This window comes from Neodiprion lecontei, chromosome 7 (genome assembly GCF_021901455.1).
Source record: "Neodiprion lecontei isolate iyNeoLeco1 chromosome 7, iyNeoLeco1.1, whole genome shotgun sequence".
NCBI classification, from domain to species: Eukaryota; Metazoa; Arthropoda; class Insecta; order Hymenoptera; family Diprionidae; genus Neodiprion; species Neodiprion lecontei.
The window spans coordinates 17,330,651-17,349,322 of NC_060266.1; the positions used below are offsets into that span (position 1 = coordinate 17,330,651).

At 38.4% G+C, this 18,672-nt stretch overlaps 2 protein-coding genes across 3 annotated transcripts in view; both read right to left on the bottom strand.

Annotated features, from left to right (window-relative positions):
• The window catches only part of LOC107222916 (probable ATP-dependent RNA helicase DHX35), a 37,864-nt gene that overhangs the window by 18,289 nt on the left and 903 nt on the right, over positions 1-18,672 (bottom strand). For both annotated transcript variants that reach the window (XM_015662456.2, XM_046745833.1), the window contains exon 2: positions 15,691-15,905. In XM_015662456.2, the coding sequence (XP_015517942.2) occupies positions 15,691-15,905 (215 nt within the window). The remainder of the gene's footprint in view (positions 1-15,690; positions 15,906-18,672) is intronic.
• LOC107222915 (ceramide phosphoethanolamine synthase) lies at positions 5,903-9,283 on the bottom strand. Its single transcript, XM_015662455.2, has one exon. The coding sequence runs from the start codon at positions 8,419-8,421 to the stop codon at positions 7,273-7,275; it is 1,149 nt and encodes a 382-aa protein (XP_015517941.2). The 5' UTR covers positions 8,422-9,283; the 3' UTR covers positions 5,903-7,272.

Genomic DNA, 18,672 nt, shown 5'->3' on the forward strand with positions numbered 1-18,672 from the left:
CTGGTATTTCTAATACAATCGGTATTTTAGATGCGGATAGTACAATAAAATTCAGAAATGAAATGAGATACAAGAAAAGGTCTCGTGCAATACTTCTCGACTAATGGATTTTGCTATTTTTGAGATTTTTTAATTGTCATCTGACTTTAGGTAGAGAACACGGAATTTGGATAGCAGCAGCTGATAGCGAAGTCAAAGACAAATTCGAAGACGGGAAAAAAGATTATTTCTTTAATATTTTCCTGAAAAAACGGAATTTTTTATTTGTTTTTGATTTTTTCATCAGCTTCTATACTTATCTATTGCTACTTACCCACGCTGAAGAGTTTTCTGGCAGATACAGAATTGGTGAGCTTGGAACGACATAATATAATCTTTATGATTTTGGTTCAGATCATGAAATACGATCACAGAGTTTTTAGCGTGAGTGAGGGACTATAAATAAGTGCGGAAATTGAGTAGAAAGAAATTTATTTCTTCAGATACGTTATTTATTTTTTTTTTTCATTTCTTTGAATTCGTCTGCGATCTTGCTATCGGCTGTTCATATCCAAAGTACGTGTTCCTTATCTAAAATCAGACGTTACTTGCAAAATTTAAAAGACTCCACACTCCACAAGTCGTCCCATCTCAACATCATCTTTCCCCTCTGGACCCTTGAAGTTTTGTATATTTCTATCATAGCTCTTTCCGTTTCTAAGGCAGTTTTCTAAAGCGATTCAAACCGACCACCCCGTATATTAGGTGATGAAAAGCCGGAATAACCGAAAGTATAGAAGAAGAAAATCTTTTAAAACTGAACTTTTCTTTTAGAATCCGTCAGAGGTATTGACGGATTGATATTGTTAGTCCTGTAGAGTACCTCAATCATATTTTTTATATTGGATGATGAAATAAGACAAGCCTTCACGTAATGTCGATCATAAAACATATCTAGATAGTAAATTGATGAAGACTACATAATACGTATTTCGTATTTTATATGTTAAGCTATATTATAAAACTATAATACATAGGTATAGAATTGAACTTGAAGAAATCCGCAGTTTATTTTTTATCTCTTACTCATTTTTTTTTTTTTTTTATTGTGTTTTTTTTTGCTTTTCTCAACAGTATTTACAAATGCGACGAAAGTCTATTGACTCATGATGAGGCAATACTTTCCGCAGGATGTCCGACAGAATTTGGCGTGTATAATGTGTAATTGTATGTACATATAAATGAATGTAGGATACATGCATGTACGTTTCAACCCAAGAACTGTTTTCACGTCAGTCAACTTTTATAAAACAGATTGACGTGCCTTACGATATTTTTGTTTCTAATCCACGCTGACAATTAGCGTGTGTGGGTAAATAATCATGTTAAAAATACGATAAAGTATTAATGGCTACTCGATATTGGCCGCTAAATGAAATCGTAGTGATGCGACAAACTTCTGTATGCCCTAAAAACATGTGTAAACGGTGTACGGATACGGATAAATCCGGCAAGTGCCAGGCAACTTTTCAAGTTGATAATTGTGATCCGTCTCGAATTAAGTGTGTTGTAGAGTATGACAAACTAAAAATTTATACAAAATATCTGACTTAAATGTAAATGGAGTGATTTTTACAATTTTGAAAAACGTCACTTTTACTTTCAATTTTTCATGTAAGAAATGAATTGTACCAATCAAGGGGAATCGGTCTAAATTACATTTATTAACTTTCTGTTCCTCTGTTTAGAGAAAAAAGAAACGGGAAGCTGGCATAATCATTCCGAAAATGAAAAATTGAAGGAAAAGTTATCACTAGATCTTCACGTTCCAACGTCTAGAGAATTTATTGTCAGTTGACAAGAGTATGTGTGATTTTTTGTGTATTTCGATTCGAAGTCATATAAACGTCGTTAGTCGATAAAGTATATATGAAAATCAACAATGTTCAATTTTATCGTTTTATCGCACATGATATCGGTTCGGACCACAGGCAACGCCTTTGTTTGCGGTTACGAATCGCTTTCTACAAGCAGTTGGAGTTTGGATAAAAATCTAAAAAAACAAAACATCACACATACTTTTCGTCCACTCACGAGGACGCGGTTTTGAGCGGATTAGAGTTTTGGTTAGGTCAATTACGCGTGGAATGCTTTATGTGTGTGTGTGTGTGTGTGTGTGTGTGTGTGTGTGTGTGTGTGTGTGAATAATCATAAATATAAGCCCTTGACTACAAAAATAATCCAGCAGCTCAGAGTGCCAGAACTAGGTCAAACTTGAGCCACTCGATTTAAACGGTTTGTCGGCAATATTACGTCAAATAAAATACAATTTTACAGTTATGTATGTACGTATCTACATACATATTATACATACTATAAATATATTACGTAACGAACAGATGAAGACTTTACACATGTTGGTAGAGGAGTATTGGATTATATTACACGATTAGCCTAACCTTCAGTCTATATATATTGTAACGTTAAACTGCTGTCATCTAAGGCAACTGGTGATAAATAAATAAATAAATAAATAAATAAACTCAAATCAAAGGAAATTAACAGTCAATCAGTTGTATTATCGATTGAAATTATAAGTTTCGAGTCAGTCAAGTAGAGCTTACAAGAGTTAACAATAATTCTCTAGGTTCTACTTGACAGGTCAACAACGATTGATAAATCGAAAAATAGTGGCTCGGGTGATTTTTGAAAGAATAAAGTGAAGTGATAGCTTTTAACAAAAGATGACAATGGACAGAGAAAATTAGACGTAGGTCGGTGTAAGCGATATAATGTGCAAAAATATACTTAAAACTACGCGTCACTGGGCGACGTGATTTTACCCACTCTTCCAAGAACGACACTACGGTACTGATTATTTGGCTGTTAATTAGAACCGAGTGAGTACCAATTTTATTATTCGGCGGTTTAATCTACGCTCAGATGTACTGCAAGGAACTCGATTTACGATAAAAATTCATGCAAAATAGCAAATAAAACATAATAAGCACTACTGGTACAAATATTCAGAAAAGGAAAGACAACAGACGGCTCGAAATACGATAGAGATTACAGAAGCAGTTTGCGAAAATATTATTTAAAAAAAATTAGAGAAATTCAGATATAAGAGAGTTATCTATTCGGTAGCTGCGAGGCCGTTCAGAGATACGGAATCAATTAACGAAATCATGCAGTCACACGACGGCTTAACTCAGAGCTGCGGACTATGATTCACAAAGATACTGGCATCACACGATGCAAACAAAAAGATAATTAAGATACGAGAGAAGGAAAGATATGGACAACTTCGTAACGATACGATACGGAGGCAAAATCCTGACTTACTGTAACCAGTAATCGGGCATGCAGACGCTAATTTTATTTTAAGATAAAATTAGCAGTATTATAGAAGAAAAATAATCGGGAAAGGTAATCGGGAGAAAAAGGAAGAGAAGTTAACTAGAGAGCAAAATGATAAAAAGTATGAACACTAGAACTACCGAAATTAACACGAAGCTATTTCTGCCAAAACCAGGCAAAATAACTGGTCTTCAATAGATACCTAATAATAGAGAAATGTCATATCACGTTGATATAACCATTTTCTATTATAACGATTTTTTCAAGACCAGTCATTTTGACCAGCGCGGTAGTTCTAGTGTTAAAGAACAGTAGGGAATACAAACGATACCGATAGAAGAAAAAGGGAGGAAGAATTTAAATGAGGAACTAGATCTACAAGATCGAGGGTTAACGATGAATGGACGGTGATCGGAGTTCGGCTCGCCGATCCCACCGGTGTCGTCAGGTGATCCTTCTTCGAGTTCATTGACCGTTTGTTCCCTACCATAATTAGGTCATCCCTCTAATGGCGAATATCGGTCATGAATATGCCACGCGGTTACACAGATTACCGACAGTTGGGTAATTATTCGCCTTTTGACTTCGTCGTTGACAGCTGCTCGTACGGGGTTGCAGTCGCGGCTCTTCACTGACCAGCTGGTTGCCTGTCGTTGGGGACGCTTTGGCGAAGACACGCGTGATGCCCTCCCGGCCATAGTATACATATTGTGTAGCAAGAAAGCAAACTCGGTCCTTTCGGGACAAGCGTAAGTTTGCGGTGCGAGTCGTAGGTGAGTACTAGCTTTGTCCTTGAAAAAGTGACTTTTGAATTTCGACCGGCTCACCCCTTAAATCGGTTTCAAATTATTCAAAAATAATTCCCTTATTTTTTCAGAATTTCATCTCAACTCTAACCCGTACCCGCAAGAGGGTGGATTTCCCCACTGAAAACAGATTTCGATAAAATTTGGTATACGGGCGTTTCTTGGGTCGTTGATTACGCATCTGAACTCGAAAATTTGAAAATTCAAAATGGGGCATCCAACATGGCGGAACTCACGAATCGCATGCGAATATCAACAGAAATGAGATCCACTGATGAACCACGTGATCAACTCACGAGGGCGCTTGTCGGGCAGCATTTTGCTACCCGTGAAAACGTAGCCGTACGCTGTCTTCGCTACATCCGGGAAAGTGGCCAGCTGGTTTCTTCAAGAGAAGCGGTCGCTCGGCTGTCCGGAGGATTTGTGTGCGCTCTTCGCAATATCCTTTAACCCCGGCACTCAAAGCGGTACGAGAGGTTGTGCTTTCCAAGGCACAACGAGGCTTGCACATCGGACAGTCGGTAGATGAGATCATCGGGAGAATAATTGAGGTCATCAGGGGTCCTGTTGGTCCATCGGTGGTCGGGATCGTTTTTGTCGTCGATAGCTTGTTTGCTTGCACCGAAGCGCGAAATACAGAATTTAGAAAGAAAGAATCAGTGACTAGTAATTTATTAGTTACTTTGTATCGAGTTCGCTTGCAGTACCCTGCCAGGGACGTGTTTTCCGATATTTCTTTCACTTGTATGCCCTTGTGACGGAGTGATCTAAAGCGTCACGTTACAATAGATAATTTTATTCAGTTTGGATAAATATCACAGTCTATGTTTGTCGACGTTTTTTGGAGAAACAAATGTCACACATTTTTTGAGTACAGTTTATTTTATTCCATGTACTTCCTCGACGACACGGCAACCACTTCCCCATAAATCAGTTTTTATGCCACCACAGATCACAGAAAACTTTCAAGAACGTCTACAAAATTGAAATCTTTTCTCAATTGCCATGATTTTTTCAATTTCGTTTACCTTTGCTTTGCTATCAGCGAAGGCAACCACTCTTACTGCGATTCTTACATCTAAGTTTCGACAGTAGTACCTACGTCTCTTAAAACGGATGACGTACAATCTGTCTACGTGAATTCTGCAGGCGGAGATTTGACGCCCAAGTGGCGTTATGAACATCTAACGGTCCAATGTCGATGATGTAACTCCTAGGATGTTGAAACCACAAATGACACGTGTTCATCAAGCCGGAAGTAAGTATGTAACAGCAAACTCCGTAAACGTGTTCCATGAATAATTTAACATATAAGGGAATGGGGGGCAAAACGGGGTAGGTGGGCAAAATGAGATACCCCAAAAATTTCGTAAATGGTCAAAAATGACATCTAGCATCATTTCACACTAAAAAGCTAAAAAAAAAACATTTGTATACTTTTTGCGAAAAAATACAAATAAAAGAAATGGAAATAACAAGAAAAAACTTTTTTAAAATTATGTTGAGAGTAAATTTTATTACTAACGTTAATTTAAAAAGTAATTATTACACATATTTTATTTACTTGAAAAAAAAATAATTACTTTTTTTAGGGGTACCCCATTTAACCCGCAAAAATAAAAATTTTTTTCTTACTGGAAATTGAAGATTGACATTATTTACGTTGTTTGCAACTAAAAAAAAAAAAAATTTAACATATTGGCGTTCACAAAATTTTAGTATTTCCTTAAGTACCCCGTTTTGCCCCCCCACCCCCCCCTTCCCTATGGAAAAAGTCTAATGCAGATCTTACATCTGTGCGGTGAACATATGGTCAGCACTTACACACTTCTGGAATCAAATCTCCATTAATTGTGATAGATCTAACCAAGCATATTGTAATTCTTACTATGCTTTTGTAACTCTTATTACCGGATTTGTAAATCTTGCTACAATTGCTGTAGATTTAACTCCAAAAAAGTGCTGTCCATACATTCACCACGGGATACGTAAGATCTAGAATATTTTACTTTCCATATGTGGTATAACATTTATGCATTTATGCAATACGGGTCATCTACAGGGATACATAAAAAAAAAACCAACAAAAAAATCAGCAAGGTGAGCATCAGGTATTGAATGGTGTTGGAAATCTTTTGCCGGAAGTCTAAGCACAAAATTATATCAGACTATCGAACAAAATAAAAAATTCATTATGACCGATTCCCCCTATGTCGATTTTTCTCTATGTTTTGTTTTTATTGTAGTTTATATGAAATTAGAAAGTATATCAAAGGTAGCTCATTAGGTAAAACAAATTCATTGCAATCATTTTTTCTCAAAACCGTCCTCACAATAAGGGTAAAAATATTAGTCTTATTTTTTTCCATTGCATTACACAATTCAGTGCAAAAAATTATTTTTTTTCCTACTATCAACTTTATTACCAGACCTACTAAAACCAAGTTATGCGAATTGTACAAAAAAAAATTCATCTCCCAAAAGAATTGATATAAAAATCTGGAAAAATTCATAAAGCTACTTTAGAGTAGCGTTAAAATATGGCGATTCATAAACGTCCAAGAAAAAAAGAGGCTAAATTTGGGAGAATGTCCTATACAGAACTGAAACGTAGCGTTCGTTATAAACCACAACTTGTACAGCTATAAAGTCGGTATCACATTCTTTGTGGTATTTTTTTTTGGTCGCGATATCAGAAGTAGGTAGGTAACTGCAGTTTCTTAACTATTGAGCAAACGATAATAAATCCATGAAAATTATGTAACTTCCATGTACACTGCAGTATAGACTGTGAAAATTGTTGTATTTTTACACATACTCGAACTAAAAATGTTTGTGATAAATAAAATATTGAATAGATCCTATACATAAGTGTATGTAATCAAATTCCTTTGTCACAATCAATGTTTTGCTGTTAAGATCTATACAATATTTTCTGCAACAAGAATGATACAATATTTATAACGGGCATCGTAGACTAGTTTAAAATAGGGCACTTGAGTTGTTAAACAAAGTACCGAAGTTCGTTCAAAAGATAAATCAAATCCTAGGAATGCTGTGCATAAAACTTATCGCTCGAAGATTTCCTGGAACAATTAGGTGACGTGATCGTTCCGTCTGACTGGTGTCAAGTGAGTCTATAACTGATATTCTCAAAAGGCGTCAAAGATTGCCCGCTTTTTAGGTAGGCCGACGTCGCGGAGTTGAAAAACTCCTGATAAAGGTTCCTGTAATGATACTCCGTGAGTCCCAATACGGTGAACAAAACCACATAACCCAGATACCGAATGGAGCTGACGTATTCCCAGAGACGGTCGGTAAATATGGCCAGGAGGAGGTAATCCGTCAGGGCATGAACATTGACAAGGGTCCAGGACAAAGTGATCGCCCAAAAAGGGCCGCTTCGGAAAACCGTCAGCTGAATGTCCTCCTGAGTAAACAGAAACGAGGATCCGGTAACGCTGTTCTGATGTCCTTGCGACGACTGCCCTTCGAGCAGGTCCTGATACAGGGCGATGTACCGGTTCCATCCGGCGCTACTGAGCAACAGCTGACCAACGAAGAGAAGCAGCACCTTCGGCGCCGCTCGCCCCAGAGGCGACTTCTTTTTGTACAGCATTCCGGACCCCAATTCCTTTGACTCGATGACCGGAAGCAGCTTCTCGTAGCCGCGCCTTGGGGGGTTGACTCTGATGAAGTAATACACCCCGATGATGAGGCTTAAGACCCCTAGCGAGTCGCAGATCCCATCGACCCAGTAACCGTTGCTCCCAACCTCCGAATACTCGCCTCGGATGTTCTTCCTCCGCCTCGCCACGTGTCCGTCGAGGTCGTCTAGCCACGATCTTACCATAAATAGAACAACACCAAACCGGCGTTGAGATAGAGAGTCACTCGACACACATTTTCCTGCAGCGACCGCCACCAGCACATGGAAAGCGCTGATTTTGTTTGGTGATATCCAAGATTGATCACTGATCTTTAACACGCGGTCAACGATCACGGCCAGAGGACTCAGCAAGTAGTGATTCGGATTGTCGAGCATCAAACTCTTCACCGTTACGTCACAGATCGGATTTACGTCGCAGGATATGTACGAGTTGTAGTAGGAGGGATCAGCTGGGGTCGCGTCCAAATCTCGGTGAATTGCGAAGTCGCGGACTCTGACGAAGAGGAGATAGTTCATGTACACAAAGTAGCTCAGAGTTAAAATTAAGAGCGCCAAGAAGAGGCGACTGCAAGCTGCGTTCGGACCGAGCATTGTAGTTTTGGGCATTCATTCAACGCGTTAAATGCGCGTGTCGCGCGAGAATTGTACCAATATGTAACAAAGAGGAATAATTAGTCTGGAGTTCCCATTCGTTGAAGGTGAATACATAACTCTCGCAAAACATTATTACATCTCACAGTTTTAATGTCAAACGCGGTGTTTTCAATTATAGCGTCGCGCTCTACACGAGAAAATAACTCGTTAATTTTTCTTCGTTCGCATCTAATCTTGTTTTGCTTAAACCGTCAGTCGCTTACAGTTTATTGTAATGCTTTCAGCCTTGTTTTGTATAAACCACTATTTAAAGCATACGACTGACGTCACTTCAAACACGTTACAGGTTTTAATGATTTAACAAGATTAGAACAAGCAAGATTTAACATTCCACGCAGGTGCACAATTTGAACCGTTTCTGTGTAAATCGTCATCATAAACTGTTGCTCGGTTGTATGGCAATCACTTATTCTCTGGTACTTATAAATCAAACTCTGAACAGAGAGACATAAAAGAAAAACAATCTCGACTATAAAACGTCTTCATTTGATACGTTGTTGTGAAAATTCTATTTTTATTTTTCTACTTTGTTTAACATGACCTCCCACTTAAATGCAAACTGGTCATTATATTTACACTCTGCAATAAATAAATTAAACCATATAAACTTTTTCCACACTGTATATAATAAATAGTTATGTATGTGCTGGGATGAATCTGTGGCCGAGGAAAGCATCATATATTCGAACACGTAAAATTCGCGCACTTCATCGTTCAACGGTTGACAGTGTTGTGGCTAGATAATAAATGTATGAGCCAGTGCCTCTCAGCCTTGTAGGCGTCAGCGTGGAACAAGGCGCGTCTGCGCTACGCGTACTTCTACAGGTGTGACATGTCCTAACAGGTCTTCGTATTCGAACTTTTTTTTATCAATAATCTTGATATGATACCGCGATATTGTATCACATTATCGTTATGCATGATAGTATCTTCAATACCCAGCTTCAGTAATGAATTTATATTAATTATAGCACGTTACAGGTTATAGAAATGTATAGTTGCATACTTGCTTAGAAATAATATGGGGCGGTGAATCTGCATTTACTTTAGAGGGTACCTTGATGTAACGGGTCAAGAGAATGAAAACAAAATTACTACCCGAAGTGTTCGTTAAATATCTCAAAAATACGGTTTATAATTTTCTAAGCTTAATTCAAAGTTGCAATACATGATTCTGTAACTACAGCAGTAGGCAGGTATGTACCTGAAAGCGCGCGCTTTGCCAAACATGATTCATTACTTGCTTCACTTTTCTCAGCTAGATCCCTTTCACACTAATTGTAAGACTCTAGACCTGCGACTGCCAGATTGGTGTACACAGATGTTCACATGGTTGTAAGTATGGTTGTTACTATATGCAATAAATGTAAGTAGAATGTTTGTGATTTTACTGCACTTTTTCTATACAGAAGTAAAGTAAGGGTATAAGAAATTCCAAAAATTGTGGCTATCGGAAAACGTGGAGTGATACGTGGCCGGCCGATCGCAAGTAGCTACGCGACGGTCCCCAGCCAAACGGAACAGTGCGGCGAATCCCTAAAGCATTCCCGATTCTCTTCTTTTATCAGAAAATGTACTTATGACGTCCAAGTCTGGTTTTCGGCACTATTTTATGATCACATAACCTGAGTTTTTAATTTTAATGGAAGCAAATCGTAATTATTGTGGTTTCAAATGACTCATGTCACATAAATTAATGAAACGTAATCAGTAATATACCTGTTCTACTATCCACAAGCAAAAAAACACAGTCAACTGTCAGCTGTCAGCTTGGTTGCATTAGTTTGATTTTTTTCACCAGACGAGCCACAATAAAATGACAATCCCAATATTTAAGCTCATATAGCAGTCCTATCTTTACCGACCGAACAAACTCACTCATTTTCTTCCTATATCAAATGAACAAATGATCGGAAAGGGTTCAAACTTCGACGGTGCATGCACGGGATAGTAGGAAAGAGACAACACTCAGCGATAAAACTTGTCCCCAGTTTTGAGGTAACGTAAGAAGAATTGTCTGAAAGCAATTTGAGCGTCTCTTCCGGAAAAAGCGAAATTCTCGCTTCAAAATGTGAAAAGAAAAGGGCGGCGATCGTAACCTATAAACCTCCATGCTATAAACATATTCCGTAAATTCGCAAAACACGCATTTGAAGTGAGTGAAAACCGAGTAATTGCGTTTCCAACCTCAACCGACATTAAATCCGAGAAAAAGGTGGCAAACGGCGAATCGTAAGATCATAGGGATGAGGGGGGAGAACGCTATACGTGCTTACACCGCAGGAGGCGCTTAAATCGCACCTTGACAATTCCTCTTACGTTGCCCCAAAAACTGAAGCAACTTTTGAGCCAAGTGCTGCTTGAGTGTCGTTTCATTCCTACTACTCCGCGAGTGCATGGCTCTTTCGCAGCGGAATTCAGGAAAGTTACTCATATCCCTAAAATCGGAAAAAACAAAATAGGGGCCGAAAAGTGCACAGTTGAGATACTTTGCACAATTGCGGAAATAATTAATAGTAAAATGAGCCACTGTGAGACTGTTTTGCAATGCAATATTGAGGTCGCTAGACGAAGACTAGGAATTCAAATAATTTCGTAAATAAAAGAGGCTCATGATCGTGATTGTAATCGTAAGCGTGAGAGCCACTTTTATTTACGAAACTATTGCAATTCCTAGTTTTCGTCTAGCAACCTCAATAAATTTCAAATTTTTATAGCACGTTCACTCAACCGTAAAATTCAAATGGGTTCGGGTGGGAGTGGGGGTGGGAGGTCCATTTGTGTCACGTGATTTTCAGAAGGATGAGTCGTATGAACGTCGCGGCGTGACACAGAAGTGAGGATGGCTCGAATATTCCAAAAATCAGCGTTACATGTTTCATGAACGGCCCTAGACAATCTGATCGTATATGAAGGGATAGTCAATACAGGAGGGCCTAATTGACAGGAACATCGTTGGATACATCATATAGCTCTTTCCGTTCACCACGAATTGTGGTGAAATCGAATTTTACCCAATTTTCGTCCATACGCTGGGCGGCCTCACCAGGTTCCAAAAAAATGTAAGAAAAATATTTTTGTGCTCTCTAATGACGTAACAAATGTACCAAAAAAGGACGTATGTGTATTAAAAAGAGCACTAACAATAAGAGATCTCTCTCTTTCTTTTCGCCACATATTTCCACTTAAGGCGGAGGCGCCCAAGTCTTGGCTAATCTATCTATAATATACGTATGACCACAATTCCCTCTGCTCAGCACTTACGGGTCCCGTAGTTACCATGGGAAAAGCGTGTTTGGATACCAGTGTTATTGGACACAAAAAATAATCGGAAGCTGTATTGGACACGAGATTTAATGGAAACAGACCGATTGGACACCGCGATTCATTGGGCACAGCCTGATCGGACACCAAGATTCATTCGACGTAATCAGTTTGTAAATGGGACTTCAGCATTACTTTTCTACGTCCGACAATTTCGATTTTAATCGAGCGTCTAAATATTTAATCTTTGAGGCCCGATGGGGCCGTGCTCGCAACACCGCTGATGTCCATTCGGACTGTGTCCGATAAATCTTGGTATCCAATCGGACTGTGTACAAGGAATCTCGGTGTCCAGTTGATTTGTATCCATTAAATCTCGTGTCAGATAGAGCTTTCAATTATTTTTGGTGTTCAAACGGATTTCACCTCTTACTTTCGTAGGAGATACGAACAAATCATATCTAACTTCAGTTGCCTATTGTAGACGCAGCGCTCGGTCGGATTATGGCAGTTCACTGAATGCGCACGGCATATAATATACTAAATAATACATAAGAGTATGAAACTGGTAAAGTAAATTTGTAAAATGACGCTTTTAAAAAAAAAAGTTTTCGCATAAGTATGAAAAATGAAACGATAATTGCGTTACGGGGTGGATGATAGTGATTACGACGAGCGGCTATCGATGACCGCATCCACACCCAGCCGCGATGTTATTACGGCCTATTTCGGGTTCATAGCCCGTCGACTACGCGCACGTACGAAGAATCAGAGAAAATGAGAGAACTTGCATTGAGGAGTTAAATTTTGAGAGTACAATTAATTTATGGTCAAAGATTTTGACAGTGATGATTTAGATGTTGGCCGCATCAAGGATGACTTGAGAGTGGCGTATATGGGTGGTAGGATGCGAATGACTGGCTAGTTGCAGTGCAGGAGTTGAGGAAGCATTCTGCTGATGCGGTATGCAAACTGAGGCAGTAAGGTGACGATAAGAAAAAGATGCAGGGTATAAGATGGCCATAATAGTGTCGGAAAAGAATCTAGAGTATGCAGGACGTAACAATTGTACAAATTGGAATCTGATCAGCGCAAGAAATATCAGCCGGAAAAGGAATTCTCTCAATTGGGGATTCAAGAGAAGTCAGAAAAATTATTTTCAGGTTTTAATGTACATCCTTGATCGCCAAATACAAAGAGCTGTGGGTTAATAACAGACTCAGAAAGTTCAACGACCGATACAGAGTTGTCTCTGATGTAACAGTAAATTTGAGTGACAAGAGACGAGATTCGGGGTTCAAGTTTGACCGGACGGTGCGATATATCATTCTATTTACGGAAAAATCACCGATTAGTAATCTGGCACCTGAACGGCTTGACCCGTCTTACGTTTTTGCAAGTTGCCACTCAGGACCGAATTGACAGGCCAAGGATTTGAACCCGAGTCCTCCTGATGCGCAGCCACGAGTGCTAGCACCTGAGCTACTACGGTCGGTATGTCAATGTGGCACGTGGGTTCAATTTTTGATCACAGATTTGATATAAATGTTAAGTACAATGTCGGTGCCAACATTACTTACTACCAAATATTTAATTAGGGAAGGAAATTGATTTGTTTTCTGTTCATTCAGACAAGATGTTACACTACAAAATAGACGATTATTTGACCGTTAAGGACCCCGCAGAAACCTTATAGAAACTGGTTCCCGGTCGAATTGGCTGGATTTTCACTATGTTCTAGCACATATCCTCCCAATCAAAAATTCTCCTTGAGACAAATTCCAAAAATCAGTAGTTTCCCAGAGACAGGCTTCCTAAGGGGAGTATATGAATTTTGCGATATCAATGGATTACGCGATTTTTATGAATTTCAAAACTTCAAGGGGGACTTGAAATGAAACATATTACTAAAAAACTGCACAGTCGATTCGTAGACTCTGTACACTCGTGAAAAATAGGACAAGTCGATTATTGCAAGTGTCGGAGCGTCTCGTTCTGCACGCGAAATCTGACGTTGCACGTCCATCCAGTAAATCAGTGAGCTCATGGATAGAATCAATGCATTGATGGAGTCAATCACAGCTTCCTGTCTATCTTTGAGAATCAACCGTGCAGTTTTTCAATGACTTTTTTGATTTTAAGTCCGCTTAGAGCTTAATAATTCATGAAAATCATGAAATCTAGATATTATATCAAAACATTTGGACATCTTTCGTTCGAAGCTTGTACCTCGGAAACTACTGATTTTTGGGACTTGTGTGCACAAGAACTATTGATCGGGAGGACATGTACTATAACGTACTGAAAATCCAGCCGATTCGACCGGGATCCAATTTTCATAAGAATTCTATGGGGTCCTTTGTAGAGGTAAGTCACGAAATCTGCTATCAAAATTCTGTTCCCGTTAGAGTCTGATTTGTGGAGGACTGAAGAAATCCTATTTTTGACTTTTACTGTAACTTTCCTTCTATTTTCTGATAACCGAACACTGCGAGGTAATTCACTATACAGCATATCCCAAAAGTCCCGCATCGGGCGTCATAACTTAACAACCTCGAGTCGTAGAAAAAACGTTGGATACTGTGATTATCGGATTTTTCGCTGGCTATCCACTCGTAACCTTGGATTTGACCTTGAGAATAACTTTCAAGGTCACTTTAACTTCAAGCTAATTTTATTAAATGGGACCCTATCCTTTTAACCTCAGAAATGATAAGAGCGAAAAATTCTACCACCGGATATCACATTGGGCACTTCAAATGTTGAGTGATAACTATCCCCCTTACAACCCACAGCACAATGAACCTAGTTGTAATAGTTACCAGCATCTGTCTGAAAAACAGGGAGCAAAAGCTGGTAGTAGACACGGATTACTTTCCACACGATAGGGATGTTCCAAGATCAGAAGTTGGAGCACTGATCGATTAGTGCAGGAGAGACCCTGGCCATTCTTGGTTGGATGTAATGCTAATGTTCACCACGGGGTGTGGGGCAGTGTGGAAACCAACGAGAGTGGTAGGGCTCATCTGGAGAATTTATCGACCAGAACAATAATTTTCCTCAAATGGAAACGAATCTACCTTTTAGACTGTGAACAGTAATGAGGTATTAGAACTAACACTGGTCCCAGAACTTGGAAAGGAACATCAGGTGATAGACAGTCTCATGAGAACCTTCACTCTCTAATCATGCACAAATGCACTTTCAGTTAGTGGAAATGGTGCAGGAATGAGTGACCTGAGTGGTTCAAGTGTTTCGGTTTAAAATTTTCAAGTTGACCTTGAAATGACGTTCGTGTCTGGAAAAATCGATAACTTTTGGAAATGAAGTTGTATGAAAATCAAAAGAAACTTACAGAAAATTGGAATATTCTTTAAGATAATGAGGAATCAATCAAGATAATTTGAATCATTAGAAATCATTTGCAACCACTTGAAATCTCACGATAGCGGCAAAGACATCGTGTGACAGGCATTGGAAATCATAGAAATCATTGTAAGAGTTGACGTTGACCTTTAGATCAAGGCCACCTTTATTGCTGAATGTATCCCTCTGACCTCTGTAACTTTTACAAGTAACATTGTAGTCTGGCAAGCACATTTTTGGGAAATTCACGTCCTCGGTTTAAATCTAGCGTTCAATCTTGAGGTGACCTTCACACATCAAAATTTACAGTGCCCAACATAGCTGAACATGGAAATTTCTGCTTTTTTAATTTTCGAGGTTAAAACCATGGGGACCCACTTGAGCAAATGGGCCTGACTTTGAAATGACCTTGAAGATTATTTTCAAGATCAAATCCAAGGTCACAACCGAATAGTCAGGGAAAACTACTACATTAGTACCCAACGTTTTGCTACAACTCGAAGTTATCAAGTTATTCTGTTGTCCCTGAACCTTTATGACACCCTGTATATGTAAAGTATGTATTAAATTTAATAACATTATAAAGCTTACCTGAGGTACCTGGGTGCTTTTACCGCAACCGGTTTCACCGACTAGAACCAATGTTTGATACTTTTCTAGTAAATATATTATGTGATGTCTGTTCTTGAATATTGGTAAACGTTGACGTTGCATATCTATAGCTAACGAACGATGAGCATTGTAAACGAATTGTGTCCCCGAATTCACATCTACGTCTGCTTTGTCCTCTTTCCAAGTACTCTCGCCTGAAAATTATATCAAATTGCAATGCTGTAGATCTTAATGTCACGACTGTAAGAAATAATTATTTGTAAGTACTTAGATTAAAACAGAATAAAAAAAAGTAAAAATTTTATTATGGAATGATTAGTTTTTTACAGGACCAAAATCAGTCTGACTCTGATCCTGATGCAAGCCCTCTTTCGGCATTTAATGGTAACTGTATCAGTCCCGTTTAAATGAATGGTTTCACTATGTCCAGAATAGGTACGTGTTAAGTGGCAGTACGGTCAGTGTTGATATTTTGGTGTAGTTTCAGCACGAGGTCACTTTTTAGTGGTATTTTCATTAACAAACATCAAATGTATACTGAAAAGCCCATTATAAAATGATTGTTGAATGATCATTCACGTCAGTATCTATTAACCCTCACTCGCTACACTGGCAAATATATGTATAGCTTAAGACATTACGAGCTCATAAAAAACCACTTTTGTAAAGAGATTTTTTCTTTGCTTTTTGTCGATAATTTCAGAAATTATCGAGCCGATTTGTATGAAATTTTAACACAAGGTTTAGTACTTTTGAAGACTGCCCATTTGGTGGCTCATAGGTAAAAAGTCAGGTAAGACTAGACAATCTACAGACACTTCCTAATTTTCACCAGAGGAATGGCGATCATTATTAATTTTGAACTTTCAAGATAAGTCCTTCAACTGCCAATTAGTTTAACGATTTCGTTTATTCATCAACCGTTTTTCTACATCCACTGTTTTAAACATGTTTAAATAAAGATGAAGTTCAAAAAAAATTCCTAGAGACCAGATGTTTTACGATCATGTCAAATAACAAATCATATAACAAATCACTGTGATTACATTTATGATTAACGTGGTGTTACTTTCATCTCAATTATCACGAATAAGCAACCAATTAGACACAAAAGTATTTGCAAAAGAAGACATATCATTAAATTTTAATAATAAATGTGTAGATTAATTTTAGGCCACCCAAATGATAAACGATGAAAGACTTGAAATCAGTTAGTAATGCGCTTTTAGTTAATTTTATGTGTCAACAATAGCAGCTAAAGTACTTGCAACACTACAAGTATCTCTCTACCTAATAAAAAAGTTTTGAACAAATGAACAGGTAAAAAAGATTATAATAAGAATAGTATAAAGAAGATTATAATAACACTAGGGGCTTCGCCCCTGCGCGCTTCGCGCGCTAACCCCATCTCGGCGCTACGCGCCTCGGGCACTCGGCGCTGCGCGCCTCGTTGTTCGGCGCTTCGCGCCTCACTATTTCCTTACGCATTGTCTAGTAGACAGGCGAATTCCTTCATGTTGATTTAATGACAGGTCCTGCACTTGCTGTCCACTTCAATTCCTTCTGTGCTTACTTTTCTTTTTTTCATCAATCTAAGCTTCCATTCGTTGGTTGAAAATTGGTGTTCCTTCTCTATTGATATCTGTCTATCTCCTTGACTTGCTGAATTATTTTTGCTACCGCTCTGCCCGTTATTCTCCAAAATCACCTTCTTTATATTTTTTTTTCTCTGTATTTATGTTGCTGTTCACTCCGTAAAACACCTCTTTTTCTTGTGGTCAACATCTATCATGGTCGTCCTCTTGCCTGGTTATAGGAATATTTGTTTATTATTATTCTCTGGCTTATTTGGTTCTTCGCACTTAAAATTTTATTTTCCTTTTTCCTTTGTGATACTTCCGACCATCCACCATCTTCATCGCCTTGTCTGCTGCTTGAAACTCCTCCTTTCTCCATTGTCATCGTAAAGCCTGGCTGTCCTTTTGACTGTTCGGTGATATATTTAGATTTACTATTATTTGATTGTTACTTTTCATACTTATTACTCACTATCTGAATTTTATTTTGGTTCTGCAAGACATCAAAGTGTCCACTCTCTCCGTCACCGGTGAAGAGTAGCGAGAATTGTGTTCCATTTTGTGATCCGATCCGGTGTGGATGAACTTGTTCTTCGCGATACTCGATTTAACATATCTTAAAAATTTCCGCAGCTGCATATATTGCATTTTTATTCATATGTGATTTGTAATCACCAGGTCACCTAATCACAGCACCGTTTGACTCATTACCTGTAATAAAACCCGCAAATGTAGACCAATTATCCACTATATTTGAAACGATACTCAGTCTCACCTCTGCGTGTCGATCTTGAGTGCCGTATACACAATACGCCAACGCGCGAAAAAGACAATTCCTGTCGGGAATCATCGTTATAATTTTCGTTTGCATGTTCATTTTTTGCGCGTCATTAACAGATACCTATAAAGATATTTGTCAAAGACTGTCATAAACAGCCGATGACAGCTGTCAAAGGGTTTGCTAGATGCTTTTTGTTTTGTTTTCGGTATCTCACCCCACCGCCAACTTCATGCGTATACTATTGTTATTATAATCTTTTTTTACTATTGTTATTATAATCTTTTTTTACTATTGTTATTATAATCTTTTTCTACGTTCATTTGTTTGAAACTTTTTTATTAGATAGAGAGACAATAGTATAAAAAAGATTATAATAACAATAGTATACGCATGAAGTTGGCAGTGGGGTGAGATACCCAAAACAAAACAAAAAGCATCTAGCAAACAAAACTTCTTTTGAGAGCTGTCATCGGCTGTTTATGACAGTCTTTGACATATATTTTTATAGGTATCTGTTTCTGACACGCAAGAAATAAACATGCAAATTGTCTTTTTCGCGCGCTGGCGTATTGTGTATACGGCACTCAAGATCGTCACGCAGAG